This window comes from Macaca mulatta, chromosome 3 (genome assembly GCF_049350105.2).
Source record: "Macaca mulatta isolate MMU2019108-1 chromosome 3, T2T-MMU8v2.0, whole genome shotgun sequence".
NCBI classification, from domain to species: Eukaryota; Metazoa; Chordata; class Mammalia; order Primates; family Cercopithecidae; genus Macaca; species Macaca mulatta.
The window spans coordinates 52428311-52455689 of NC_133408.1; the positions used below are offsets into that span (position 1 = coordinate 52428311).

The window sequence follows — 27379 nt, forward strand, 5'->3', positions numbered from 1 at the left end:
TTCTACAAAAAAAAAAAAAAAAAATTAGCCAAATGTGGTGGTGCACGCCTATAGTTACAGCCACTCTGGAGGCTGAGATGGGAGGATTGCTTGAGACCAGGAGTTCGAGGCTGCAGTGAGCAAATACATTTAAAGAAACAAATAAACCAGGCCCTGGGTCTGGCTGCTGCTGCTCGAGTTTCCTGCTCAGCTCAGGTAGAAAAACATCTCAAGTGTGATGTTCTGCTACCAACCTTTACAAGGCGAAGACCACATTCAGCTGCCAAGAACTGTCAGAGCAATCACCTTTTTTGTTTTGTTTTGTTTTTGGAGATGGAGTCTCGCTCTGTTGCCCAGGCTGGAGTGCAGTGGTGTGATCTTGGCTCGCTGCAACCTCTACCTCCCTAGCTCAAGCGATTCTCCTGCCTCAGCCTCCCAAATAGCTGAAATTACAGGCACACATCACCATGCTCGGCTAATTTTTTGTGTTTTAGTAGAGACGGGGTTTCACTGTGTTGCCCAGGCTGGTCTTGAACAACTGAGCTCAGATGGTCTGCCCGCCTCGGACTCCCAAAGTGCTAGGACCACAGGTGTGAGTCACTGCGCCTGGTCACAATCACCTTTCTTTCTCAGCTGTCCTCCACACATGCATCCAGACCTGTTGCTTTTTCTACCACATTCCTTCTTTAAAACATCAAGATGTAACTCACATAACATAAAACCATTTACAGCACACAGCTCAGTGGTTTTTTCGCAAACTGTGTTGTGCAGCTGTCACCATGATTTCATTGCACACATTCCCTTTTGGTGCATATTTTTTTTCCGCTTTCTTTACCATGGGAGCTGACCCGACACTCCCTCCCCTGCCCCAGTCAGCTGAAATTCACATGACAAAACCAGGGTCGGCAAAGTGACCAAAGATGATGCCCTTTCCTTTTGTGGCCTTTGCTTTATTTTTTAATTTAATTTAATATATATATATATATATATTTTTTTTTTTTTTTTGCATTTGTTGCTTTTTAGAGACAGGGTCTTGTTCTGTTGCTCAGGCTGGAATGCAGTGGTGCCATCATAGCTCACTGGAGCCTCCAACTCCTGGGCTCAAGTGATCCTCTGGCCTCAGCCTCTGAGTGATTGGGACTACAGGTGTGCACCACCACACCTGGCTAATTTTTTTGGGTTTTTTTTTTTTTTTTTGAGACAGACTCTCGCTCTGTTGCCCAGGCTGGAGTGCAATGGCATGGTCTTGGCTCACTGCAACCTCCGCCTCCCGGGTTCAAGTGATTCTCCTGCCTCAATCTCCTGAGTAGCTGGGATTACAGGCATATGCCACCATGCCTGGCTAATTTTTGTATTTTTGGTAGAGATGGGGTTTCGTCATGTTGGCCAGGCTGGTCTCGAACTCCTGACCTCAGGTGATCCGCCCACCTCGGCCTCCCAAAGTACTGGGATTACAGGCGTAAGCCACCGTGCCTGGCCTAATTTTTTATTTTTTGTAGAGACAAGGTCTCCCTATGTTGCCCAGGATGGTCTTGAACTCCTGGGCTCAAGGGATCTGCTCACCTCGGCCTCCCAAAGTACTGGGGTGACAGGCATGAGTCACTGCACCTGGTCCACCCCACTTCTTTTTTTTTTGAGATAGTGTCTCACTCTGTCGCCAGGCTGGAGTGCGGTGGTGTAATCTCTGCTCACTGCAACCTCTGCCTCCCGGGTTCAAGTGATTCTTCTGCCTTAACCTCCCAAGTAGCTGGGATTACAGGTGGCTGTTACCACGCCTGGCTAATTTTTGTATTTTTAGTAGAGACGAGGTTTCACCATTTTGGCCAGGCCGGCCTTGAACTCCTGACCTTGTGATCTGCCTGCCTTAGCCTCCCAAAGTGCTGGGATGACAGGCATGAAGCACTGCGCCTGGCCCACCCCACTTCTGAATTCCCACTACGGGTCCTTCCTTGCATTCTACCTGCTGTGTTTCTTGTCTCACTAAGCCTAGCTCCTCTGTCCCTCACTGCTTCTCAAAGTCTTCCCTCTACTATTGGCTGGTGGCTCTTCATTTCCTGGTCCAAGCACAACACCCCCTTGTGGTCCATCCTAGCACTGCACCCCCTGTAATGCTCTGGGAGGGACGCCTGGTGCAGGGGATATGGTGGGCCCCCAGCAACAGCACAAGGGGATGGTTTTGAGAGTTCTGGGACAGTCAAGATCCCCCATGGATGTTCCGGCTCCAGTGGAATTATCTTTTTTTTTTTTTTTCTGAGACAAGTCTGATGCCCAGGCTGGAGTGCAGGGGCACAATCTCGGCTCACTGCAACCTCCACCTCCCAGATTCAAGCCATTCTCCTGCCTCAGGCTCCCAAGTAGCTGGGATTATACAGGCACCCACCACCACACCCGGCTAATTTTTGTATTTTTAGTAGAGATGGGGTTTCACTATGTTGACCAGGGTGGTCTTGCCCGACCTCAGGTGATCCTCCCACCTCCACCTCCCGAAGTGCTGGGATTACAGGTGTGAGCCACTGCACCCGGCCCTCCTGTGGTATTATCTGAAGGCCAGAGCGACAGGACTTGTCTTCAGACCCCAGGCATAAAACTTTCCCAGCAGCTAGAACTCTCCTGGGCTCGGGGTGAGGGAAGAATATTCAGGTTCCATTTTCACTTATGGTCTCCAGGTTCTGTTCCTGTGGGCCAGCGGTGAGGCAGGGTTGGGGCGGGGGTTGATGGGGCCTAGGGCAGGTGTGGGTCTTCAGCCCTGCCCTGCTCACAGATACCCACCATGGAAAATCTGAGAGAGGAGAAGGGGAAGGGTGTCAGGTCTAGAACCTGCTGGTCTCAAGCCCATCTTTTCTTGCTGGCACAGCCCCAGTGCCCCGCCTACCAAGAGGGCAGGAGCCAGAAGCATGGTGCCCCCTCTCCTGCCCGCAGGGTATCTAATCTGGAGGTATCAGCTCCTGGGCTTCTGGAACTTACCTGTTGTTGTGATGTCCATGGCAGGGCTCTAGGTTTGGGTCAGAGACCCTTCGGCTGGGCAACCAGCCCCTGACCTTCCCCTACCATCAGAAAGGCCCTGTCCAACTTCTTCCCCGCACTGCCCCCAACTCCCAGGCCTGCCTCTGCCCAAGGTCTGGGTGGAGATGCTGGGCATAGTAGCTGGTCTCCAAGATGGCCCCCAGTCATCTTTACCTCCTGGTTTTCACCCACTTATGTAGTTCCCTCCCATGTCAAATCAAGCTGGGTTGTATCACACCAGAGCATGATGGAGGCAATGGTGTGTTAATTCTGTGGCTAGGAATAAAAATAACACTTTGGTTTCTAACCTGGACCCTTGCATCTCTTGCTCTGGGGGAAGCCGGGCGCCATATTGTGAGGACACTCAAGCAGCCCTGTGGGTTGGCCCACGTGGGGAAGGACTGAGGCCTCCTGCCTACAGCCAGGCCTAACTTAGAAGTGCATCCTTCAGTCCTTAGCTAAGATTTCAGACAACGGCAACCTCACGAGTGACTCTGAGCCAGAATTGCTCAGCCAAACTTCCTAAATTCCTGACCCACAGAATATGTGATCCATAAATAATGATCCTATTAAGCTGCTAAGTTTGGGAGCAATTTGTTATGCAGCTCAGGTAACTAATACAACCCCTCTGGCTCTGGGGGCCCTTCCTCAGATTCCGCGTGTTTTTCTACCTGCCTCTAGCCCCTGGTCTGTGTTCCCCCGACCACAGTATGGAGGAGAAAGAGATGAGACCAGGTTCTGGCTAGATCAGCAAAAAACCAGACAGCCACCAGCCAGCATCGTTTTTTTTTTCTTTTCATTTTAATTAACACTTTACAAAGTACAAAATATACTGTCTTTTTTGGGGGAACATTAGGTAATTTTTTTTCTCTCCAACATACAGTACATGAATCTCGAGGGTTTTGTGTTTCTTCAACAAGAAAATAAGCTTGAGGGCCCCGGGGGGTAGGGATAAGATGGAGGGTTCTCCCCTTCACCCAGATCTTGGGACCGACAAAACGCCGCTGCTGCTGGTGACTCGGGCAAGCCAGGTGAGGGCTGGAGGGGGCCGTGGGCAGGAAGTCCCCTGTCCCCACTATGATGGGGGGCTCTGGGCAGGGCAGAGGTCCCTCAGTACACCATTCATCCAATCACCCCCATCTCAGGATAACGGAAATGATTTTGGCATAGAGAAAGAGGAGGGCTTGGGACTGTTATCAGCTCCCTACTCTTTTAGAGGGAACTCTGCTCAACTCCTCCTGGACCGTCTTCTGAATACAGGTAAACTGAGGCAGTGGAAGGGAAACCACATTGGCCTTGGCCTGTCTTGGGACCTGAACTTGGTCTGCTGTTCACCCTGCCACCTCCAAAGTTGGGTGAGGGGCGGCGGTCTCCAATTCTTCTGGACTTTCTTCCAGAATGAGCCCCAGTAGATGAGGGAGCGCCAGCCCCCAAAAACTCTCCCTGTGAACGCCATCTTTAGGATGGACCTTTGGAGAGTCGGCAGGGGCAGCCCCAGTCCCTTCAAGTCAGAGCTGGGCTGCATCACACCAGAGCATGGTGGAGGCAACAGCGTGTGAATTCTGAGGCTAGGGATAAAAATAACACTTCGGCTTCTACCCTGTGCCTTTGAATCTCTTGCTCTGGGGGGAAGCCGAGTGCCATACTGTGGGGACACTCAAGCAGCCTCATGGGTTGGCCGACCTGGGGAAGGACTGAGGCCTCCTGCCTACAGCCAGGCCTAACTCAGAAGTGCATCCTCCAATCCTTAGCTAAGATTTCGGACAATAGCAACCTCATGAATGACCCTGAGCCAGAACTGCTCAAACTGTTCCTCACACCTTTGCCCCGCTCCAGAGTAGCTCTGACAAGTGGGGTGAGGCCATCCTACCAGAGATGCCCCACCCTCTCTCCCCTGGAGCCAGGGCCTGCATTCGAGTCCTAACCTCACTCACCTAATTTCTGCACTCGAGACCCGAAAGCAAGACTGCTACTGAGAACTCAAAATGCTCCAAGAGCCAGTCCCATTATCTGAGGTGTGGGCTCGGCACGCGTGCACGCGCACACACTCTAATGCATAGGAACACATCCGCGCTCACACGTACATGCACACGCGTGTGCACAAACCACCCAGGCCTGTGTCCCCACTCCTAGCACACAGGCCGCCCTGCACTTCCAATTTCCATAGCTCCTCTTCCCTTGTAGCGACAGCCATAAGCTCTCAGCCACCAGGCTGCCCCCGGATGCCAGGGCTCAGGCCTCAGGCTCCTGCCTCTGCTCCAGGCTGCGCCTAGCTGGCTTCCTTCCCTGGGGCCTCTTGTTATTTTTTGTACAGGCAGGGTCTTGCTATGTTAACCAGGTTGGTCTTGAACTCCTGGCCTCAAGCTCTCCTCCTGCCTTGGCTTCCCAAAGTGCTGGGATGACAGTCCAAAGCCACCAGGTCTGGCCTCCTTTGAATGGGCCCCTGCCAGGCCTAACCCCCTCCCTCAGCATGGTACCCAAAGCCAGTGTATTTTCTCTGTTGGAGAAGCCCACCGGCCTCACTCAAGCTCTGCCTATTACACCATTCACTGTCTCCATTGCTCCAGGCCTGCTCGGAGCGGGTTAGAAGGTTGGGGGAGCTTCTTCCCATCCCCATGCAAAGTGCTTCACTCAGGAAGTGGTGTCAAAAATTCCACTGGCTGGGCGCGGTGGCTCACACCTGTAATCCCAGCACTTTGGGAGGCCAAGGTGGACGGATCACCTGAGGTCAGGAGTTCGAGACCAGCCTGGCCAACGGCGAAATCCCGTCTCTACTACAAAAATTAGCCGAGCGTGGTGGCAGGTGCCTGTAATCCCAGCTACTTGGGAGGCTGAGGCAGGAGAATCGCTTGAACCTGGAAAGCAGAGGTTGCAGCGAGCTGAGATCACACCACTGCATTCCAGCCTGGGTGACAGGGTGAGACTCCGTCTCAAAAAAAAAAAAAAACAAAAAAACAAACCCCTCCCCCCCGCCATTGTACGGCTGGGGTGCTCTTGCCTTAAAGCCCCCTCTCTTAGCCGGGGCTGGGAAAAGCCCTGGTTGTCCCCACATCCAGATCTCAAGGCTCAGAAAGGGGCCCAGGGTGGCCTTAGGACTCCCCAGGGTATCCCTGGAAAATGTGGCCAGGAGGAGGGGGCTGGTGGGAGGGGGCCGGGGTTCACCTTTGAAGATCACCAGGCAAATAGTGGGCTGCAGGGGCTATGACAGGGGCCTGGCCCTTCCTGTCTTCCCAGTCTTCTCTCCTGACCTCCAGGGCATCCTCTGTCACCTCAGAGGGGCAAGCCCCTCCAGACCAAGCCTCCTCCTGCTAAACAAATGTCACTGTGGCTATGCTGCTGCTTCTGGAGACCACACTGGGAGCCTCTGATCCCCCAGCTCCTTCCTTTCCTACCAACAGCCTGGAGGTGAGAATGCCGGTGGTTTGAAGTGAGGCTCTGGGCCCCCGCCTCTGAATCTTGGGGACGGGAGGCTACCGGGGTCAGGCCTGCAAACCTCTCCAGCTCGGATGCATGCCCTGGGCTGAGGACGGTGGCATGGGCAGTGCCCCTTGAAGGGGGGCGGTCCTAGAGATGCCCATGGAGGACAGAGGTGCAGAGTCAGCAATGCCCAGATCTTCGCTGGGTCAGGATGAGGGAATGAGGGAAAAAGGGGTGTCCTGGAAACCAGAGGAGCCCCACGACGAGGCAGAACTTATCAGTGGCAGGGAGCGGGTGGTCACTGCTCTGTTCCTCCCCATCCTTCAGTTCCCACTGGTACTCAGTGTGCAGCAAGGGAAGAGGGTGGGGTTGAGACTGTCTGAGCTTTTCCTACTGGAGAACCACACAGGGGCCAAGACACACACTCCAGGAGCCCAAGTGGCAGCCCCAGGGTCACCTGCTCACCCCTAGAAATTCCATGAGGCCAGGCACGGTGTCTCATGCCTGTAATCCCAGCACTATGGGAGGCTGAGGCACGCGGATCACTTGAGGTCAGGAGTTCAAGACCAGCCTGGCCAACATGGTGAAACCCCGTCTCTACTAAAAATACAAAAATGAGCCGGGCGTGGTGGCGGGCACCTGTAATCCCAGCTACGCGGGAGGCTGAGGCAGGAGACTCGCTTGAACCCAGGAGGTGGAGGTTGCTGCAGTGAGCCGAGATCGTGCTCCTGCACTCCAGCCTGGGCAACAGAGCAAGACTCCATCTCAAAAACAAAACAAAAAAATCCACATCATGGATGGAGAGCCCTCTTTCTCCCCGCCAGGCACCTGCCCCATCCGCCAGCGCCAAGATAACGGGCCCACTCCTCTGATTACCTCCGAGGGATGGACAGCAGATAGGTACAGAGTTCCATGCAACTGCGGATGGAGCCCCTCCGAGAAACACACGCACCTCCAAGTGGGGTCTGGGGCCTGGAGAGACGCTCCCACCCAGCAGACCAGGAGATGGCTGGGGGACGAGGGCAGACGGCCCCTGCCTAGGGAAAATCACATTCACGCCCCACCCCCAAAGAGCTGTGGAGATCAAACCAAAACGACACTACACACAGGACGCCGAGAAGATAAACCAAGCTTTACACGAGCAGGATGGGGACGGGAAAACTAAAGGGGCCCCCTGTGACCGAGGAGCGGGGTCCCCGGGGGGCAGCTCCCATGGATCGGGCTGGAACAGGGACCACCCCTGCAGAGCCAGCCAGGGCGGAGAGCCACACTCTGGCCACGGCGCGCCCCGACATGCGTGCTTTTCTCTATTACACGAGGCCAGTCCCGAGGAGGCGCCCCGGGAGCAGAACCTGAGATTTCTAAGCTTGCAGGTTACAAAAAACAACAACAACAAAAAAACAGATAAGCCACCCGTGTAAAAACTGCCACCCACGGAGGCAGGATGCAGGCAGCGTGTGGCCCATTCAGCAGGCCCAGGTCTTCAGGGTGAGGCCGCTGGTGGGGGGCAGGGGAGAGGGGGTATTCTGATTAAAAGCAAGAAATTCCAAGTACTCCTCCCTCGGGATCAACGTCCCCCCAAATAAAACAAGGGTACCCAGGGACCTTGGCTGGGGAAAGCAGGCTGCGGGAGGCATGACCCATGCCACAGCGGGCTCTCAGCACCCATCCCACGTCCCGTGTCGCAGGCTCTTTGAGCTGCTGGCTTTGTTCTCTCCAGTCAGGTCTGAGGGAACCCATCGGCTTCTGTAATAATCGTATTGCCTATATACTTGAATTAAAAATATATGGTGGCTCACGTGCCCGCGTGCATGGCAGACGGCGCGGGGGCGGAGGCCATCACGCCCACACACGTGTGCACACACAGCAGGGAGCTGTGTCCACGGACTGCGCACACAGTATATATTAACATATATATTGCTCAAGTATATATGCTATTTACAGTATATATCTCTATCAACATAAAACACAGTATTTATAGGTGTGTACAATAGATACGTCCTAGGAAGTCTAGGGGACACACGACTCTGGGGTCACGGGGCCGACACACTTGCACGGCGGGAAGGAAAGGCAGAGAAATGACACCGTCAGGGGGAAATGACAGAAAGGAAAATCAAGGCCTTCCAAGGTCAGAAAGGGGACTCAGGGCTTTCACCACAGCCCTGCCCCACTCGGCCGCCTCCCTTTTGGGACCAGTAATGTACGAGTTTTGTTTTGGAGTTTTGTGCAAAACGAATTAACTAAAAAAAAAAAAAAAAAAAAAGTTGGTTTCTAATTCATGTGGTGGGTCCCAAACACCCACAAGGATCTTAAAGAACAGCTTCTCTATCTGGTGGGCTTCCAGGGCTTCCCACTCAGCTCAGAGCAGCGGGGAGCACTTTGTCAGGACTAGAAAATATCCCTTCTCCTCTGACCTCAGAAACAGCACAACTTGGCTGGGTGCGGTGGCTCACGTCTGTAATCCCAGCATTTTGGGAGGCCGAGGCGGGCGGATCACTTGAGCTCAGGAGTTCAAGACCAGCCTGAGCAACATGACGAAATCCTGTCTGTATTAAAAACACAATAACTAGCCAGGTGTGGTGGCACGTGCCTGTAATCCCAGCTACTCGGGAGGCTGAGGCAGGAGAATCACTTGAACCTGGGAGAAGGAGGTTGCAGTGAGCCAAGATCGTGCCACTGCACTCCAGCCTGGGCGACACAGCAAGACTCCCATCTCAAAAAAAAAGAAGAAAAAAAAAAAAAACCAGCACAATTCAACCACCAGAGCTAAAGCCACAGGGGCCCTCGGTCCTGCTCATCCAGAAAACCACCCCACTGGAAGGGACACCCTGGCTAACCCCATGCCTCCTGGACAGGAACACTGAGCTGGCCCGCCACCCGCTGTCCACCTCCCCATGGCCCTCGGGTTCCCTCACCCCCTCCGCTGCTCAGACAGAACCACAGCTGGTTGGGGGGCGTCCTACGTGGGCTGCCAGCGGCTCCAGCGTCTTGCAACAAATCTCTGCTCCCAGCTTCCCTTCAGAAGACAGGGCCAAGGCTCCTGTGACATCTCCCCACTCCTAGGCCTGTCCCTGGAGCCACAGAGCACCAGCCTAGTGACACGGAGCCTCCAGGCCCCCTTGACAGAACTCAAATAGGTCCTATCCTCGCCAAACAGGAACTACCGCCAACAGCAGCCTGGGTGCAAATACATTAAATAAAAAACTAAAACAAAGTATGGTTTTCTCTATTAAGGCTCAGTTAAGCTGCCTCCTGGGTCAAGTACTCATGAATGCCACAGCCCCCGACCAAGGGGCGGGCGGGCAGGCAGGTGAGTTGGGGGCACGGGAGGGAGGAGGACGGCGGGGAGTCCTATGCTGGTCTAGTCGTCTGTTGGGGAGGTGGGACACCACCTAAGAGACCCCAGGCCCGGAAAGTCAGGGATGTCCCTGCTGGGGGAAGCTGAGGCTCTACCTGCCCAAGTCTGGTCCAGGGAGAGCCGAGGGGACAGGAGCTGGTGCTCCAGGCTGGTGGGTCTCCTGGGACCCTCCCTCCTCCCCCAAGGACTGGGTGCTTGTGGGGGAGGATCTGGACAGGGCCCTCTTGGCAGTCTTGCTGGGAGTCGGGCCCAGGCCCTGTGGTTGGCAGGCAGGGTACAGGGGGAGTCTGGGTCCTTCCCAGCTCGAGGATCCCACCTGGGCTCCTGTCTGAGCCTCACCAGCCCCGATGATCTGAGGGGGCCGCGCTGGCCTCCATTCTGAGGGAACCAGCCCTGAGCTGATGGAAGCAGAGACCAGTGACGCCAGTACTCACCCCCAAACCCTCCCAGGCACCCCAAACTCGGCCCCACCCTGCCAACTCCAGCCCTGCAAGGTGACATGACAGCTGGCACGCCGGTGTCTCGTAGGAGGGACCGGCTTCCCTCAGCATCTCCCCCGGCCATGGGTGAGGCCAGATGAAAAGGCGCATCAGCTCCTCACAGGCTCCCTGGGCCTCCGAAAGCATTTTCTGGGGTGGGGAGGCGGGGAAGAGAAAGGTCGTCCTCTGGAGGGCCTGGGGGGCTCCGGGAAGGCAGGAGGGCATGGGGAGGCCTTGGCGTGGGCCCCTGGCCTGGAGGGATTGGCAATCGACGGAGTCTCCCAGAGAGGCCCCTTTCTCGGGGTCCCCAGGCCGATTTTCCAGTCTGTAGAGAAATACTGCAAGATCAATCTTCGGGGTTAGGGCTGGGCCCGGGCGGCGGCAGGGAGGAGCAGAAGAGGTCCTTCTAGTGCTTCTCTGCTTGGCTGACCTTCAGGGCACTGATGACACCATTGATGTTCTCTTCTGGGACCTGTGCGGGGGGAGAGGAGGCAGATGCCTGCCCGTGAGCCCAGGAACCCGCTTCCCCGCCCTGGCCCTGCCCTGGAGGGGTCTGGGTCTGGACACTCACAAGTGCATGATCGAACTTGAAAGTACTGATGTAGTAGGCTGGGATGTCCGCAGCGGCCAAGGGCTCCGAGATCTGGGCCACGATGCCACACTCATCTAGGGACAGGGGAGACCGTCCTTAGCCTCTGTGTAACCTGGCTACCCTGGCCTATGTGGCTCTTCAGCCTCTACCCTCAGTGGGCAATGCCTACCCTGCACCCACCATCCTCCTAGAGATTCCCATCTGCCGTCCCTTTTATTTTTTTTTGAGACAGAGTCTTGCTCCATCACCCAGGCTGGAGTGCACTAGTGTGAGCTCACCTCACTACAACCTCCGCTTCCTGAGTTCAAGCAGTCCTCGTGCCTCAGCCTCCCAAATAGCTGGGATTATAGGCGTGCACCACCACGCCCAGCTAATTTTTTTGTATTTTTAGTAGAGATGGGGGTTTCACCATGTTGGCCGGGCTGGTCTCGAACTCCCAACCTTAAGTGATCCATCCACCTCAACTTCCCAAAGTGCTGGAATTACAAGCATGAGCCACCACACCTGGCCTCCCACTCGCCATCCCCATCCCTCTTGAAGGCTTAACCCAGATGTACCCCATCCAAGAGCCTTCTCTGGTTGCTGGCCAGTGACATAGTTTGGCTTTGTGTTTCTGCCCAAATCCTCCAATAGTAATCTGAAGTGCTGGAGGTGGGGCCTGGTGCAAGCTGACTGGATTATGGGGGTGGATTGCTCATGAATGGTTTAGCATCATCCTCTTAGTACTGTTCTTGTGACAGTAAGTTCTCATGAGATCTGGCTGTTTAAAAGTGTAGCACCTTGGCTGGGCGCAGTGGCTCATGCCTGTAATCCCAGCACTCTGGGAGGCTGAAGCGGGCGGATCACCTGAAGTCAGGAGTTCGAGACCAGCCTGGCCAACATAGTGAAATACCATCTCTACTAAAAATAAAAAAATTAGCCGGGTGTGGTGGCACACGCTTATAGTCCCAGCAACTTGGGAAGCTGAGACAGGAGGACCACTTGAACCCGGGAGGCGAAGACTGCAGTGAGTGAGCCAAGATTGTGCTATTGCACTTCAGCCTGGGTGACAGAGCAAGATCCCGTCTCAAAAAGAAAAAAAAAGCAAAAAAAAAAAAAAATGCTATCCACTAAAGACACTGTCTGGACAATTGTGGAAACAGAGGAAAGACTGAGTCTTAGGGAATGACTGACAGTTTTCTCCTGTGGAATCCTGTCATTGTGGTTATACAGGAGAAAGTGCTTCTTCCCAGGATGGAAAAGGTGAGGCATTTAGGGGTAAAGTGGTGGGTGTCAGACTCTCTGGGAGATGTCTGACAATTACGTGTATTTATGTGAAGAAAACACGTTAAAAAGTTGCCAGCAGCTATTATCTTTGAGCTGTGGAACTAAGTAGTGATTTTTTTTCTCTTTAATTTTTATCACAGCCCCAATTTATTCTTTTTTAAGTTTAATTTATTATTTTTTTTTTGAGACAGAGTCTTGCTCTGTTATCAGGCTGAAGTGCAACGGCATGATCTTGGCTCACTGCAACCTCCACCTCCTGGGTTCAGGCAATACTCCTGTCTCAGCCTCCTGAGTAGCTAGGATTATAGGCACACGCCAGCATGCCTGGCTAATTTTTTGTATTATCAGTAGACACGGGGTTTCATCATGTTGGCCAGGCTGGTCTCATACTCCTGACCTCAGGTGATCCACCTGCCTTGGCCTCCCAAAGAGCTGGGATTACAGGCACGAGCCACCTCGCCCGGCCTCTTTTTTAAATTTTCGGAGACAAAGATTTGCTCTGTCGCCCAGGTTGGAGTACAATGGCATGATCATGGCTCACTGCAGCCTTGAACTCTTGGGCTCAAGTAATTCTCCTGCCTCAGCCTCCTGAGTAGCTGGGATTACAGGCGCCGGCCACCATGTCCAGCTAATTTTAACACTTTTCGTAGAGACAGGGCCTCGCTATGTTTCCCGGGCTGGTATAGAACTCCTGGGCTCAATGGATCCTTCCACCTCCGCCTCCCAAAGTGCTGGGATTACAAGCATGAGCCACCGCGCCCAGCTGTTTAATTTTCTAATAATAAGCAACGTATTAATTTTCGAGAGGGGGCAAAATAAAAGCGCTCTGATTGAAGCCTGCTGCCCCCCGTCCCCAAGAGGCCTGTGTACACCTGCCACACACTGGGGAGCAACAGAAACTTCAGGCTCCCCAAGCCTCAGTCTCCCCATCTGTACCCCCCAGCAGGGGCTGAGTCACTGCGGACAATGCATGTGAGCTCAGCAATGCCAGCCCCGCTCAATCCCCCATGCAATCCCCCCCGGACTCACCAAACCCCAGCGGCTGTCCTCCAATCCGGACCATCTTCCAGAGCTCTCCGGATGCGCTTGTGAACAGCAAGTTACTAGGAAACCTTCGAAAGGATCGAGAGAAGAATCCCCGAGGCTGATGTAAATTGCGCTCCCTCCTTGGTGTGCTGGTGCACCAGCCAGCGCGAGGCATGGGGCTGGCCAGGCAGGTGGACGGGTTGGGCAGAGCTCAGGACCCCCCAAACACAATCCCTGCCAGACACCCGGGACCCATTCAGCCCGCAGCCTCCTCGTCTTGCGGGGAGACAGATAGGGAGGGTGATGTCAGGCTGGGCTTTGGAACAAGACCAAACCCTTGCTAAGGCTGGTTTAGACACCTCTTCCCAGGTCCAGAGCAGAAGCTGAGGGAGAAATAGCACCGGGGCTGCGGTTCAAATCCCCACTTTGCCACCACCCCACAGTGGACCTCGGACAACCACTGCACCTCTCTGAGCTGGGGGGCCAGTTTACTTATGATGAAGGGCTATGGTGAGGGTTTATTAGAGACAAAGTGGCCGGGTGCGGTGGCTCACGCCTGTAATCTCAGCACTTTGGGAGGCCGAGGCTGGCAGATCACTTGCGGTCAGAAGTTCGAGACCAGCCTGGTCAACATGGTGAAGCCTCATCTCTACCAAAAATACAAAAACTGGCCAGGCGCGGTGGCTCACACCAGTAATCTCAGCACTTTAGGAGGCTGAAGTAGGTGAATCACTTGAGGTCAGGAGTTCACGGCCAGCCTGGCCAACATGGTAAAACCCTATCTCTAGAAAAAAATAAAAAAAAATAAATAGGGTATGGTGGTGTGCGCCTGTAATCCCAGCTACTTGGAGGCTGAGGCAGGAGAATCACTTGAACCTGGGAGGCAGAGGTTGTAGTGGGCCCAGATTGCGCCACTGCACTCCAGCCTGGGCGACAGAGTGAGACCCCGTCTCAAACAATAAATAAAAATACAAAAATTAGCCAGGTGTGGTGGCAGGCACCTGTAGCCCCAGCTATTCAGAAGGCTGAAGCATGCAGATTGCTTGAACCCGGGAGACAGAGGTTGCAGTGAGCTACGATTGCGCCACTGCACTCCAGCATGGGTGACAGAGCAAGATTCTGTCTCAACAAAAATAAAAATAAAAAATATCACGCCTGTAATCCCAGCACTTTGGGAGGCTGAGGCGGGCGGATCGCCTGAGGTCCGGAGTTCGAGACCAACCTGGCCAACGTGGCAAAACCCTGTCTCTACTAAAAATACAAAAATTAGCTGGGCATGGTGGTATGTGCCTGTAATCCCAGCTGAGGCAGCAGAATTGCTTAAACCTGAGAGGTAGAGGTTGTGGTGAGCCGAGATTGCACCATTGCACCCCAGCCTGGGTAAGAGCGAGACCCCGTCTCAAAAAGAAAAAAAGACAAAGTGGGTGATGTGCCCTCACAGAGTCCCCCCAGATCCTGGGGCCCACCCTGGGTTGAATGTTCACCCCAGGGCCTGGCTCACCTCTGCTGTGTCTGCACGTCCATCACCAGGGAGATGTAGCCCTCGATGAGGGAGAAGGAGAAGAAGCGGATGTGGCCACAGTCATCCCCGGTGGCCATGGGGTCCTTCACTCTGGGGACCGGGGACAGCTGGTAAGGATGGGGCCCCTGTGGCCCCTGCACATTCACACCAGCCCAGGGAAGTTGGGCCCTGCCCAGGCTTTGATGCCACCCGGGTGACCCTGGTTCAGCGTCCTTCTCATCCTGCTTGCTATGCAGTGGGGATGATTTCATGGCATTCACAGAGGCGGGTGCTCCACCTTGCAGTGCTGGAGGCCCGGCCGGCCCCCCACGCAGGCTACACGGGCCCCTTCCCGGGTCTGCCCGCATCTCAGAGCACAGGCTGTGGTGGCTGTCAGCATGCTGGACCCCGGCCCGCCCCACCTCGTGTTGGCCTAAACTTTACAACATCCGCTGGGGAAGTGACACAATGTCTGTTGTTCACCAAATGAAACAATCTGAGTTCTCGGCTCCTCAACAGACTGGGCCTGTCCTTGGAGCTCCGTGGGGAGTGGGGAGTTTGTTACAGCTCCCAGTGTGTCTTTGGGGCTTCACCAAATTTTGGGGTTCCCAGGGTAGGATGTCTCCCCTCTGAGACTGGGGCTTTTAGGTAGAGCTGTATCTCCTCCTCAGCCTCAGGCAGGTCCGTGTCTCTCCCCTCAGACTAGCTCCAGGGTAGGTCCCTGTCTCCCCCCTCAGACTAGCTCCAGGGTAGGTCCGTGTCTCCCCCTTCAGACTAGCTCTGGGACAGGTCCATGGCTCCCCCCTGGACTAGTTTCACGGCGGGTCCATGTCTCCCACCTCAGACTAGCTCTGGGGCGGGTCCGTGTCTCCCACCTCAGACTAGCTCCAGGGTGGGTCCATGTCTCCTCCCTCAGACTAGTTCCAAGGCGGGTCTTTGTCTGCCCCGTTAGACTAGCTCTGGGGCGGGTCTTTGTCCCCCGCCTCAGACTAGCTGCGGACTAGCTGTGGGGCGGATCTCTGTCCCCCCATCAGACTAGCTCTGGGGTGGGTCTTTGTCCCCCCATCAGACTAGCTGTGGGGCGGGTCTTTGTCCCCCCATCAGACTAGCTCTGGGGTGGGTCCTTGCCTTCCTACTCAGACTAGCTCCAGGGTGAGTCGTCCGTGTTTCCCGCTCAGACCAGCTCTGGGGCAGGTCTGTATCTCTTCCCTCAGATGAGCTCCTGGCAAAGCCTCCCCTCTCAGACTACGACTCCTAGGCGGAGCCGTGTCTCCCCCGGCCCACCCTGCGGCCCCTCATGCCCAAGGCGGCCCTACCCATTGGAGTAGAACATGACATCCATGAGGAGTGTGGCAACAGCAGGCAGCGTGTCGGGGTCCAGGCTGGTGACACAGAACCTGTTGCTTGGGCTGGACAGTGGGTGGATGACCGGCCTCTGGACTATAAGAGCACAAAGATATCAGGCACTGAGGCTGGGACTGAAAGCAGCAGCTTGGATGGGTGCAAGGTCTGGGAAGAGGGCTGGGGAGGGCTCAGCCTCAGGCCCCGAGAGACTTAGTCACTGCTGCTTCTCCAGCCTCTACCACCAATTACCACTGTCCTGATTCTCCATCTTGCCCTCGGGCCCACGGGCCTTTGCACATGCTATGCTGGCTGTCTGGGATGCTCTTCCCAACCGGCACCACCTGGCTCCGTTCCTACCTGTGTTCCAGGCTTCAGCACCACAGTCCCTGCCCAGGGAAACCCACCGCAGGAGTGGCCTCTGGCCATTGCTGTCTGCGTGCACATCCACCACCCTTGCTAGACACGGCAGCAGGGCCTGCCTAGGACCTTTGCATCACATTCTTTTTTTTTCTTTTTGAGATGGAGTCTTGCTCTTGTTGCCCAGACTGGAGTGCAATGGCACGATCTCGGCTCACCGCAACCTCCGGCCTCCTGGGTTCAAGCGATTCTCCTGCCTCGGCCTCCTCAGTAGCTGGGATTACAGGCATGTACCACCATACCCGGCTAATTTTGTATTTTTAGTAGAGACAGGGTCTCTCCATGTTGGTCAGGCTGGTCTCGAACTCCCGACCTCAGGTGATCTGCCTGCCTCGGCTTCCCAAAGTGCTGGGATTACAGGCATGAGCCACCGCGCCAGGCCCTTTGCATCCCGTTCTGCCTGGCACTCCATTCATGCTCAGTGGGCAGGAGCCCGTGCCGAGAGCAAGGCTGGTCTGTGGCTGAGTCTGGTAACTTCGTGAGGTTTCTCCTGCACAAACCCCCGCCCCCAGCTCACCCAACTTGGGCTTCACGAAGCCGTTGGTGATGCCGAGGTTCTCGGCTGCCACGGTCTCGCCGTTGACGACCCGCAGGATGGTGAACTCTGATGACAACGTGTGGGTGACAAAGGGCAGGTCCCGCTCACGCACCTAGGGGCAAGAAGTTGAGGCTGTGTGTGCCTGGTGGCCCTGGGGGATGTGGGCCCGGGGCACCGGCCTTTCACCCTGAGACTCTGCCCCCACCCTGAAGTAGCATGGAAGGGCGAAGCTGCAAGGGGTGGGAGATGGGAACGAGCGTGTGTGAGAGGCTGGTGTGTGTGTGTAAGGTGTGCCTGTGACGGTCGGCTCACCAGGATGAAGTCTGTCTGATACGTGGACAGCATGAACACGGAGATGTTCTGGTCGGCCAGTGGGGCGATGACTGACTTGGCGATCTTGGTCACGCCAATGGGCTGGGAGCTGGAGAAGCTGCCACCGCCGGACACCACGTTCAGGGCCAGCCAGGTGGCATCCGCCACACTCAGGTGCTCTGAGGAGGGCAGCTCTGGAGGGAGACACAGAAGGCAGCCCTGTGACTACTGGGGTTCCAGCTGTCCCAAGGGCAGGGCAAGGCAGGCCAGAGAGGTGAGGAGTGAGGCTCTGGCGCCAGCTCCACCTTGTGCCTTGCCTCACTTTCCAACAGGATGGGATTTTTTTTTTTTTTTGAGACAGAGTCTTGTTCTGTCGCCAGGCTGGAGTGCCTGAAGTGGCGCGATCTCAGCTCACTGCAACCTCCGACTTCCTGGTTCAAGCGAGTCTCATGCCTCAGCCTCCCGAGTAGCTGGGATTACAGGCACGTGCCACCACGCCCAGCTAATTTTTGCATTTTTAGTAGAGACGGGGTTTCACCATATTGGCCAGGATGGTCTCAATCTTGTGACTCGCCCACCTCGGCCTCCCAGAGTGCTGGGATTATAGGTGTGAGCCACCGCGCCCGGCCGGATGGGACTGTTTTCTGAGACAGAGTCTTGCTCTGTCACCCAGGCTGGAGTGCAGTGGCATTATCTCGGCTCACTGCAACCTCCACCTCCTGGTTCAAGCAATTATCCTGCCTCAGCCTCCCGAATAGCTGGGATTACAGGCGCCCACTACCATGCCCGGCTAATTTTTGTATTTTTAGTAGAGAGGGGGTTTCGCCATGTTGGCCCGGCTGGTCTCGAATGCCTGGTCTCAAGTGATCCGCCCGCCTCGGCCTCCCAAAGTGCTGGGATGATAGGTGTGAGTCACCACGCCTGGCCAAAGCAGGGTTATTTTGCTCACTGTACACTCAACAGTCCAGAAACCCTGGAAGGCTCAGGGATTTGCCTAAGTTCACTTAGGAAATAACAGAGCCAGGATTCCAGTGCAGGTCTGACTCAAAAACCTAGGCCCTGTCCTGGGCATCAAATGAAAAGTACCAAGTCCCTAAGAAAACAGGGGGCTAAAAAGAGAGGGGCTGAGGCTGGAGGCAGTGGCTCACGCTTGTAATCCCACTGCTTTGGGAGGTCAAGGTGGGAGGATTGCTTGAGGCCAGCCTGGGCAACATAGTCCATAAAAAAATAAATAGAAAATAAATGAGCCAGGCATGGTGGCACATGCCTGTGGTCCCAGCTACTTGGGAGGCTGAGGTGGGAGGACCGCTTGAATCTAGGATGTCAAGGCTGCAGTGAGCTATGACTGCACCACTGCACTCCAGCCTAGGTGACAGAGCCAGATCCTGTCTCAAAAAATAAATAAATAAAAAGGGAGAGATGGGCTCAGAGTTGGGCAAGCTAAGGTAGCTGTGATGATGAAGATTCCTGGGGAAAGGCGAGCTGGGCTCTGCTGGCAGGCAAGATGGCCTGAGAGGAGGGAAATTGAGTGAGGCCCATGGCTGTTCCTACCTGCCCAGCTCCGGTCACCATGGTGACCGCAGCCCAGGGAGCCCATTGGTCCCGCTGGCTGAGAAGGACCAGTGGTCAGCCAGTGGGTGGCTAGAGAGGCAGACGGCTGCACAGAAATGGGAAAAGGTAGCCCCAGTCTTGAGCAGTGGGAGGCTTATCGCTTATCAAAGGCACAGGTTTCGGGCTCCAAGGGGCCAATCCTGGCTCTGTCCTCCCCAGCTGAAGCGGCTGCTGATACAGCCTCCGAGGCGGTGAAGTGCTGGGGTGCATATGTGCACCCTGAGGGGGTGCTTACATAACCAGGATTCTGCCCCTAGGAGTCTCTCAGCAGGTTTGGACGATTCCCAGAGTGGTCTTGGGGAGAAGCCCAGGCCTGAGACCAGCGGGAAACGTGGGTGTCGGGGGAAGAGCAGCTGCTGCTGGCTGGAGGATTGTAGGTCCATCAGCAGCTGGCCAGAAGCAGGCAGCCTGTCTGACGGATTGGTCTACCCGCCCCGCTCACGGCCTCAGCCCTGCGTGGAACCCAGAACTGCTGCCTTTTTTTTTTTTTGAGACAGTGTCTTGCTCTGTCGTCCAGGCTGGAGTGCAGTGGCACGATCTTGGCTCACTGCAAGCTCTGCCTCCTGGGTTCAAGCGATTCCTGTGCCTCAGCCCCCTGAGTAGCTGGGACTACAGGTGCATACCACCATGTCTGGTTCATTTTTTTTTTTTTTTTTGCATTTTCAGTAGAAATGGGGTTTCACCATGTTGGGCAGGCTGGTCTTGAACTCCTGACCTCAAGTGATCTGCCCGCCTTGGCCTACCAAAGTGCTGGGATCACAGGTGTGAGCCACTGCGCCCAGCCCCAGCTGTTATTTTAAACAACGGGGCTGACCTTCCAAATGCAGGTGTGCAGTGAGCCCTGGTTTGTGCTCACGGCCAGGACTGGATTCAGGGTACGGTAAGAACCACCGGCCCTGAGGCTTGGCATCCACTCTGACCAAGATGCAAGCTCCTTTACTGGCTTGACCCTCACGTAGAGGTGACCCCCGCCGGGGATGCTACTTTGCACCTTGGCTTACTGACACGGCAGATTCTGGGCTAGAGCTCGGAGGAAGACGCGGGAGCTCTGATGTGCACTGCTATTGGATGCACAGAATGAACTTGACAATTCCCGGGCGCTTACTGAGCATCTGCGGAGTTGCAGAACTGAGAGGGAGGTGCAGTGACCCCCGTGTCACAGACAAACACACGGAGGCTCCAGGTTGTGGAGCAACTCGCCCGGATTCACACGCAGGGAAGGCTGCAGAGTTTCGATCTGAACCTAGCTCTTCCCGTCTTAGCACGAGGCGAGGCCAGGAGTTCTTTTTCGAGCTTCCTCCCTCTACTTCTTTCTACTTCTTTTTCTTTCCTTTTTCATTCTTTGTTAGCGTCAGGGTCTTGCTCTGTTGCCCAGGCTGGAGTGCAGTGGTGCAATCACAGCTCACTGCAGCTCAAACTCCCAGACTCGAGCGATCCTCCCACCTCAGCCTCCCGAGTAGCTGGGACTTCAGGTGCACGCCGCCACACCTGGCTGATTTTTAATTTTTTTGTGGAGATGGGAGTCTTGAGATGTTGCCCAGGCTGGTCTCAAATTTCTGGCCTCAAGCGATCCTTCTGCCTTGGCCTCCCAAATTCCAGGGATTATAGGTGTGAGCCACCTTGCCTGACCACCTCTCCACCTTTTGATTGGTCACTGCCTGCTGACCATGCCTTGCTACGCGTGGCATGGACCACAATCATGTACCGCTGTCCCCAGTTCACAGGCAAGGGGACTGTGAAGGGTGAGGGCTGGTGATGTGGAGCCCAGATGAGCACTGGGTCCCTCTAACTCCAAGTCGAAGCTTCTACCCACTACCCAGAGGCTTCTAACATTTTTCTGAATCTGTCAGGACACCTAGCGCTGCAAATGGTGCTCATTAAATACTTAAGAGGCCGGGTACGGTGACTCAGGCCTGTAATCCCAGTAATTTGGGAGGTCAAGGCAGGCGGAATCAGCTGAGGTCAGGAGTTCAAGACCAGCCTGGCCAACATAGGTGAAACCTTGTCTGTCCTAAAAATATAAATATTAGCTGGGCGTGGTAGTGGGCGCCCGTAATCTCAGCTACTTAGGAGGCTGAGGCATGAGAATCGCTTGAACCAGGAGGCAGAGGTTGCAGTGAGCAGAGATTGTGTCACTGCACTCCAGCTGGGGTGACAGAGCGAGACTCAGTCACACACACAGATACACACACACGTAAAAAATCAGAATATACACATGTACAACCCCTCTGCCTGCCACACAGACATACTGCATCCATCTGAGCCAAGATCTTCTTTTTTTGAGACAGGGTCTTGCTCTGTCACTCAGGCTGGAGTGCAGTGGCACAATCATGGCTCACGGCAGCCTCAACCTCCCAGGCTCAAGTGATCCTCCCACCGCAGTCCACTGAGTAGCTGGGGCCACAGCCATGCACCACCACACCAGATTAATTTTTGTATCGTTTGTAGAGACGGGGCTTTGCCATGTTGCCCAGGCTGATCTTGAACTCCTGGGCTCAAGTGATCTGCCTGCCTCAGCCTCCCAAAGGGCTGGGATTTCAGGCATGAGCCACTGTGCTCAGACCAAGAATCCCTTAACAACGTTCACACTGAACAAGGAACTCTGCCGGTTAGTGTCATTTACAAGCCATCCTCTGCCCTCCCAGGAAAGACCCAGGGTCCACTGAACCATGGCCAGCTGCTAGCTTCTAACTGTCAAAGCTGCCAGTGAACACGCACCCTGGCTCATGTTAAGAGTGGCAGAAGCCGGGCGCGGTGGCTCACGCCTGTAATCCCAGCACTTTGGGAGGCCCAGGCGGGCGGATCACAAGGTCAGGAGATCGAGACCACGGTGAAACCCCGTCTCTACTAAAAATACAAAAAATTAGCCGGGCGCGGTTGTGGGCGCCTGTAGTCCCAGCTACTTGGGAGGCTGAGGCAGGAGAATGGCGTGAACCCGGGAGGCGGAGCTTGCAGTGAGCCGAGATCGCGCCACTGCACTCCAGCCTGGGCGACAGAGCTAGACTCAAAAAAAAAAAAAAAAGAGTGGCAGAAGTGGCCCTTTGGTGGGAAAGCAATGTTTGCAGCGCTGGAGGTTTGCAGAACAGGGTGACAGGGCACCGGCCTTCATTCCCCATGCTAGAGCCAGCATCCTTCTTCCTGGGGTCACGCCTGTAATCTCAACACTCTGGGAAGCCAAGGTGGGAGGACTGCTTGAGGCCAGTAGGTCCAGACCAGCGTAGGCAACACAGTGAGACTCCTCTACCAAAAAAACACAAAAACTAGCCAGTGGGCTGTGCACAGTGGTTCATGCTCATGCCTGTAATCCCAGTACTTTGGAACTTTGGAAGGTTGAGGTGGGTGGATCACTTGAGGTCGCGAGTTTGAGACCAGCCTGGCCAACACAGTGAAACCCTGTCTCTAATAAAAATACAAAAATTAGTTGGGCATAGTGTTGCATGCCTGTAGTCCCCGCTACTCAGGAGGCTGAGGCAGGAGAATTGTTTGAACCCAGGAGGCGGAGGTTGCAGTGAGCTGCGATCACACCACTACACTCCAGCCTGGACAACAGAGTTAGACTCCATCTCAAAACAAAACAAAACAAAACAAGAAAAAAAAACCCCAAAACTACCCAGTGGGCCAGGTGCAGTAGTTCACACCTGTAATCCCAGCACTTTGGGAGGTCAAAGCGAGAGGATCACCTGAGGTCAGGAGTTCAAGATCAGCCTTGCCAACCTGGGGGACACAGCAAGACTGTCTTGAGAAAAGCAAGCAAACAAACACTAAACTCTCCTTCTGAAACAGAGCCTCCAAGGAGATGAGGGGTAGAGCTTGTCCTCCTAGCCTCACGCTGCAGTGCCTAGGCCCAGCCCAAATCCTGCCGCAGCCCCCTGCGAGTCCTGGGCCACACACGGTGGTATACCCTGCCTTCTCACATTACTTTCCGGCAGCCCTTTCTCCTTATTTAGGCTAGAGACGCCCTGAGAACATTTCCTACTTCCGTCCTGGCTTGGTTGTCACTAACTCTGGGCAAGTTAATGTCTGCTTTCTCGCTTGTAAAATGGGTCCTTACTCTTCTTTTTTTTTTGGAGACAGAGTCTCGCTCTGTCACCCAGGCTGGAGTGCAATGGCACGATCTCGGCTCACTGCAACCTCCACCTCCTGGGTTCAAGCGATTCTCCTGTCTCAGCTTCCTGAGTAGCTGGAATTACAGGCATGCGCCACCACACCCAGCTAATTTTGTATTTTTAGAGACGGGGTTCCTCCATGTTGGTCAGGCTGGTCTTGAACTCCTTTTTTTTTTTTTTTTTTTTTTTGAGATAGAGTCTTGCTCTGTCGCCTAGGCTGGAGTGCAGTGGTGTGATCTCGGCTCACTGCAAGTTCTGCCTCCCAGGTTCACGCCATTCTCCTGCCTCAGCCTGCCGAGTAGCAGGGACTATTGGTGCCTGTCACCACACCTGGCTAGTTTTTTTTGTATTTTTAGTAGAGACTTGATTTCACCGTGTTAGCCAGGATGGTCTCGATCTCCTAACCTTGTGATCCGCCCGCCTCGGCCTCCCAAAGTGCTGGGATTATAGGCATGAGCTACTGTGCCCGGCCTCGAACTCCTTTTTTTTCTTTTTTTGAGATGGAGTCTTGCTCCCTCGCCCAAGCTGGAGTGCAGCGGCATGATCTTGGCTCATTGCAGCCTCGGCCTCGTGGGTTCAAGTGATTCTCCTGCTCAGCCTCCTGAGTAGCTGGAGCTACAGGCATGCATCACCATGCCCGGCTAATTTTTGTGTTTTTAGTAGAGAAAGGGTTTCACCATGTTGACCAGGCTTGTCTTGAACTCCTGACCTCAGGTGATCTGCCCGCCTCGGCCTCACAAAGTGCTGGGATTATAGATGTGAACCACTATGCCTGGCCAAAATGCTAATATTTTGGCAGCACTTTGGGAAGTCAAGGCAGGTGGATCACTTGAGTTCAAGAGTTTGAGACCAGCCTGGCCAACATGGTGAAACCAAACCCCATCTCTACTAAAAATACAAGAAAAATTAGCCTGGCGTTGTGGCGGGTGCTTATAATCTCAGCTACTCAGGAGGCTGAGGCAGGAGAATCGCTTGAACCTGGGAGGTGGAGGTTGCAGTGAGTCGAGATCGCCACTGCGCTCCATCTTGGGTGACAGAGTGAGACTCTGTCTCAAAAAAAAGAAAAAGAAAAAAAAAAAAGAAAAGAAAGAAAAAACAAATGCACTCAATTTTTTTTTTTTCTTGGGCAATAATGGATTTCCAAGCAGCCTGGTTTACTGACCAGAAAAGCACCCTGGAAGGGAAGCCCTTACCCTGAAGTCACAGGGTAAGCCTCAGGCCTTGCTGGGCTAATTGAAACCTGCTTTCCCAGTGCTCCGTGTTCCTCAGTGCTGAGCCTGCGCCTGTGCCTGCGGCTGGGAAAGGCTCAGGGAGGGGCAGGGCAAGGCAGTTTTAAAAGTCACAAGGCCATTATGGATGCCTCTGGGGAATGGCAGGGTTGAGGGATAGAGGGCAATTCCCTCCCTGGGCCAGCCGAGGGTCTCAGCCTGGGCCCAAGGACCTCTATTTGAACAGAGCTTACTCACCCCCGGGAATTTCCTACTTCACTCCCTGTTCCCCCTCCTGCACACACACCTCAGCAGACTCTACCCCAATTTAGCCCTAACCCAGCCCAACAACCTTCAATGGCTCCCCAGTGCCTAAAGAATAAGATCCAAACTTTCCCTGCCTACCTCGTCTTCTCCTTTTTTAGAGACTGAACCTGGCCCTTGCTTCTGCTCCTGTACTTTCTCATTCAGCTCTCCTCTGACATGTTTTCTTCCTTCCCCACAAGGCCAGCAAAAATATCACGTCCTCCAGGAAGTCCTCCATGACCATGTGAGCTCACCAGGAACTTCCTCTTTTGAGCCCCCAGAAACAGCCATGCTGCAGAAGTCTCCCCATGCTTCTTCTAACCCAAATAAAGTACAGGAGGGGAGTTCAGGAAAAAGTCTAGAGCCAGGCACGGCGATACACGCCTCTGCTCTCAGCTACTCGGGAGGCTGAGGTGGGAGGACTGCTTGAGCCCAGGAGTTTGAGGCTGCCATGCACTATGATCACACCTGTGATGAGCCACTGAACTCCAGTCTGGGCAACATAGCAAGAACCTGTTTCTGAAAAAAAAAAAATTAAGGGCCCGCATGCCAGGTAGAAACCACAAAGGGAGGGGTGCTTTCCCGGCAGAGAAGCCCATGTGTACAGCCCCATGGAGGAATCCTTCCTGATCCCCCCTCCTCCAGGTAAGCCCTGTCCTCCCATCTCTCTTCTCACACTCTGGTTCCCTGGGGATGCCAAGTGCGTCTCCAGTACTGGAAGCTGTGGCTGTACACACATGGGGTTCTCTCTGCCTGTTTTATTAATGTTTTCTACCTGGTGGGGGGGCACTTATTTTTTATTTTTTTAGAAACAGGTTCTCAGGCCGGATGCAGTGGCTCATGCCTGTAATCCCAGCAGTTTGGGAGGCCAAGGGGGAGTGGATCACCTGAGGTCAAGAGCTCGAGACCAGCTTGGCCAACAGGGTGAATCCCTATCTCTACTAAAAACATACTAAAAATTAGCCGGGTGTGGTGGCGGGCGCCTGTAATCCCAGCTACTTGGGAGACTGAGGCAGGAGAATGGCTTGAACCTGGGAGGTGGTGGTTGCAGTGAGCCGAGATCGTGCCATTGCACTCCAGTATGGATGACAGAGTGAGACTCTATCTCAAAAACAAAACAAAACAAACAAACACCAGGTTCTCATTACATTGCCCAGGCTGGAGTGCAGTGGTTATTCACAGGTGTGATCATAACACACTACAGTCTCATACTCCTGGGTTTAAGCAATCCTCCTGCCTCAGTCTCCCAAGTAGCTGGGAGTAGAGGCGTGCACCACCATGCCTGGCTCTTTACTCGTAGCTGTGTTCCCTGCAAGTGTTGCCTTCTCTGGGAAGTCCTCTTAAACTGTGCCCTTGCCATCTAGACACTTCTCTCTCTCTCTCTTTTTTTGTTTTTAAGAGATGGAGTCTCGCTCTGTCTTCCAGACTGGAAAGCAGTGATTTAATAACAGCTCATTGCAGCCTCCAACTCCTGGGCTCAAACAATCCTTCTGTCTCAGTCTCTCAAGTAGCTGGGACCACAGGAACATGCCATCATGTCCAGTTAATTTAGTCATTTTTTAGTAGAGATGGGGGTCTCACTATGCCCAGGCTGGTCTCGAACTCCTCGGCTCAAGTGATCCTCCCACCTTAGCCTCCCAAAGAGTTGGGATTAAAGGCGTAAGTCACTGCGCCCGACTGAGGATATTTTAAAGCACTTTGCAGGCTTCAGTGAAACATGTTCCTTTTCCTTCTTGGTTAATCTAATTCTCAGCTGGGTAGCACCATACCAACTAACTCTTTTAGCTCAGAAGTCTTTCTTAGGGCAATCTCAAGAGCAGGAGGGGAAGGGACCCTCCAGAACCCAGGCAGAGAAGGAAATATACTCTGCTGCTTTTCTAGCTGACCGGTAGATGAGGGAAGAAATAAGGAGGTAGGTGGGAGCAGAAATAAGGAGGTGGGCAGCCAGCCCTGACTTCAGGGCGTGGTCCAGCCGAGTCCCTGGGGAGAGAAGCACTTACCTAGGAATCCCTCCTCATCGACAATGATAGTGTAATCCTCTGGCGTCTCTGTCAGACTGAAGAACTTGCACCTGGATGGACGGACAGACAGACACAGAAGATCTCATTAGTCCAGGCAGGTCCCCTGGGGCAGCTGCCCGCCCGTGCCCCGCAGATGATGACTCAGTTTACCCAGCGCTCCGGCCCCAGGCTGCTGGGTGACTTCGGGTAAGTTGTCTGTCTCTCCCTTCATGTCCCCTTACTCAGTGCTGATTCTGGGCAGGCACAGAGATGCCGATTGTCCCCACTCTGCCACCCCCCAATCTTTGGGGACCTCTGAGCCAGTCAGCCCCTGTGATTCCGTCCAGGCCTGAGATCCCACATTTCCTCGGAGGGAAGAAGTGGCCGAAGGGTGGCTCCAGTGGGGGTCAGGCAGAGCAGCCGTCTTTTCCAAGGCCCTGCAATTGTAACCTCTAGGTGTCTGTCCCCATCTCCCCTCCCACTGTCATGGCCTCCAGTTCAGCAACTCTGGAGCTCCCAGTCACAAAAATGCTTAATTCCCACCAGCTGACTGACAGCCCAGCCCTTGGTTTACTTTCCATCCCTGAAGAGGGAGGAGTGCGGCCATCCGTGACATTTCTGGGACATGGATCTCCGCCCCACCTCACATCACCTCTGATATCACCGCTCAGCCTGGGAGGTATGTTGCTCATCTACCCCCAAAACGAGACCATCAATTCCCCAAAAACAGGGGACGGAACCCTGACCCTGCTGGCCTTGGTCCTGGGCATGCTTTTGGTGCCCAGGTCTGTGTCCAGGTGGCCCTTGGGCTGGGTTTTGAGGCTTTTGGTCCTTGGGTAATTGAGGGGGGTCATCACCCCCTCAACGCCCGTGTCCCCGTTCCCCATTTAGCCAGAACCACCCCCACTGCACCCTA

At 54.5% G+C, this 27379-nt stretch overlaps 2 protein-coding genes and 1 long non-coding RNA gene across 4 annotated transcripts in view; 2 read left to right on the top strand and 1 right to left on the bottom strand.

The window, feature by feature from the left end:
* Window positions 1-8876, top strand: part of RCC1L (RCC1 like) — a 52419-nt gene extending 43543 nt beyond the window's left edge. Inside the window, exon 11 of the mRNA XM_077996637.1 lies at window positions 7224-8876. Coding sequence (XP_077852763.1) covers window positions 7224-7271 — 48 coding nt within the window. The 3' untranslated portion in view covers window positions 7272-8876. The remainder of the gene's footprint in view (window positions 1-7223) is intronic.
* Window positions 3765-27379, bottom strand: part of CASTOR2 (cytosolic arginine sensor for mTORC1 subunit 2) — a 67870-nt gene continuing 44255 nt past the window's right edge. The window contains exons 2-11 of one of the 2 annotated variants that reach the window (XR_013414642.1): window positions 26464-26534; window positions 17233-17426; window positions 16900-17032; window positions 15938-16061; window positions 14622-14732; window positions 13124-13206; window positions 10808-10902; window positions 8853-10708; window positions 7001-7038; window positions 3765-5335 (exon numbers count right to left, since the gene is read on the bottom strand). Coding sequence is in view for 1 of the 2 variants with exons in the window: in NM_001266104.1 (NP_001253033.1) it covers window positions 10643-10708; window positions 10808-10902; window positions 13124-13206; window positions 14622-14732; window positions 15938-16061; window positions 16900-17032; window positions 17233-17426; window positions 26464-26534 (877 nt within the window). In the remaining variant the exon portion in view is untranslated. 2 annotated transcript variants of the gene reach the window in all.
* LOC144339813 (uncharacterized) lies at window positions 24194-27226 on the top strand. Its single transcript, XR_013415219.1, has 2 exons — window positions 24194-25321; window positions 26107-27226. It is a non-coding gene; the product is annotated as an uncharacterized LOC144339813 (long non-coding RNA).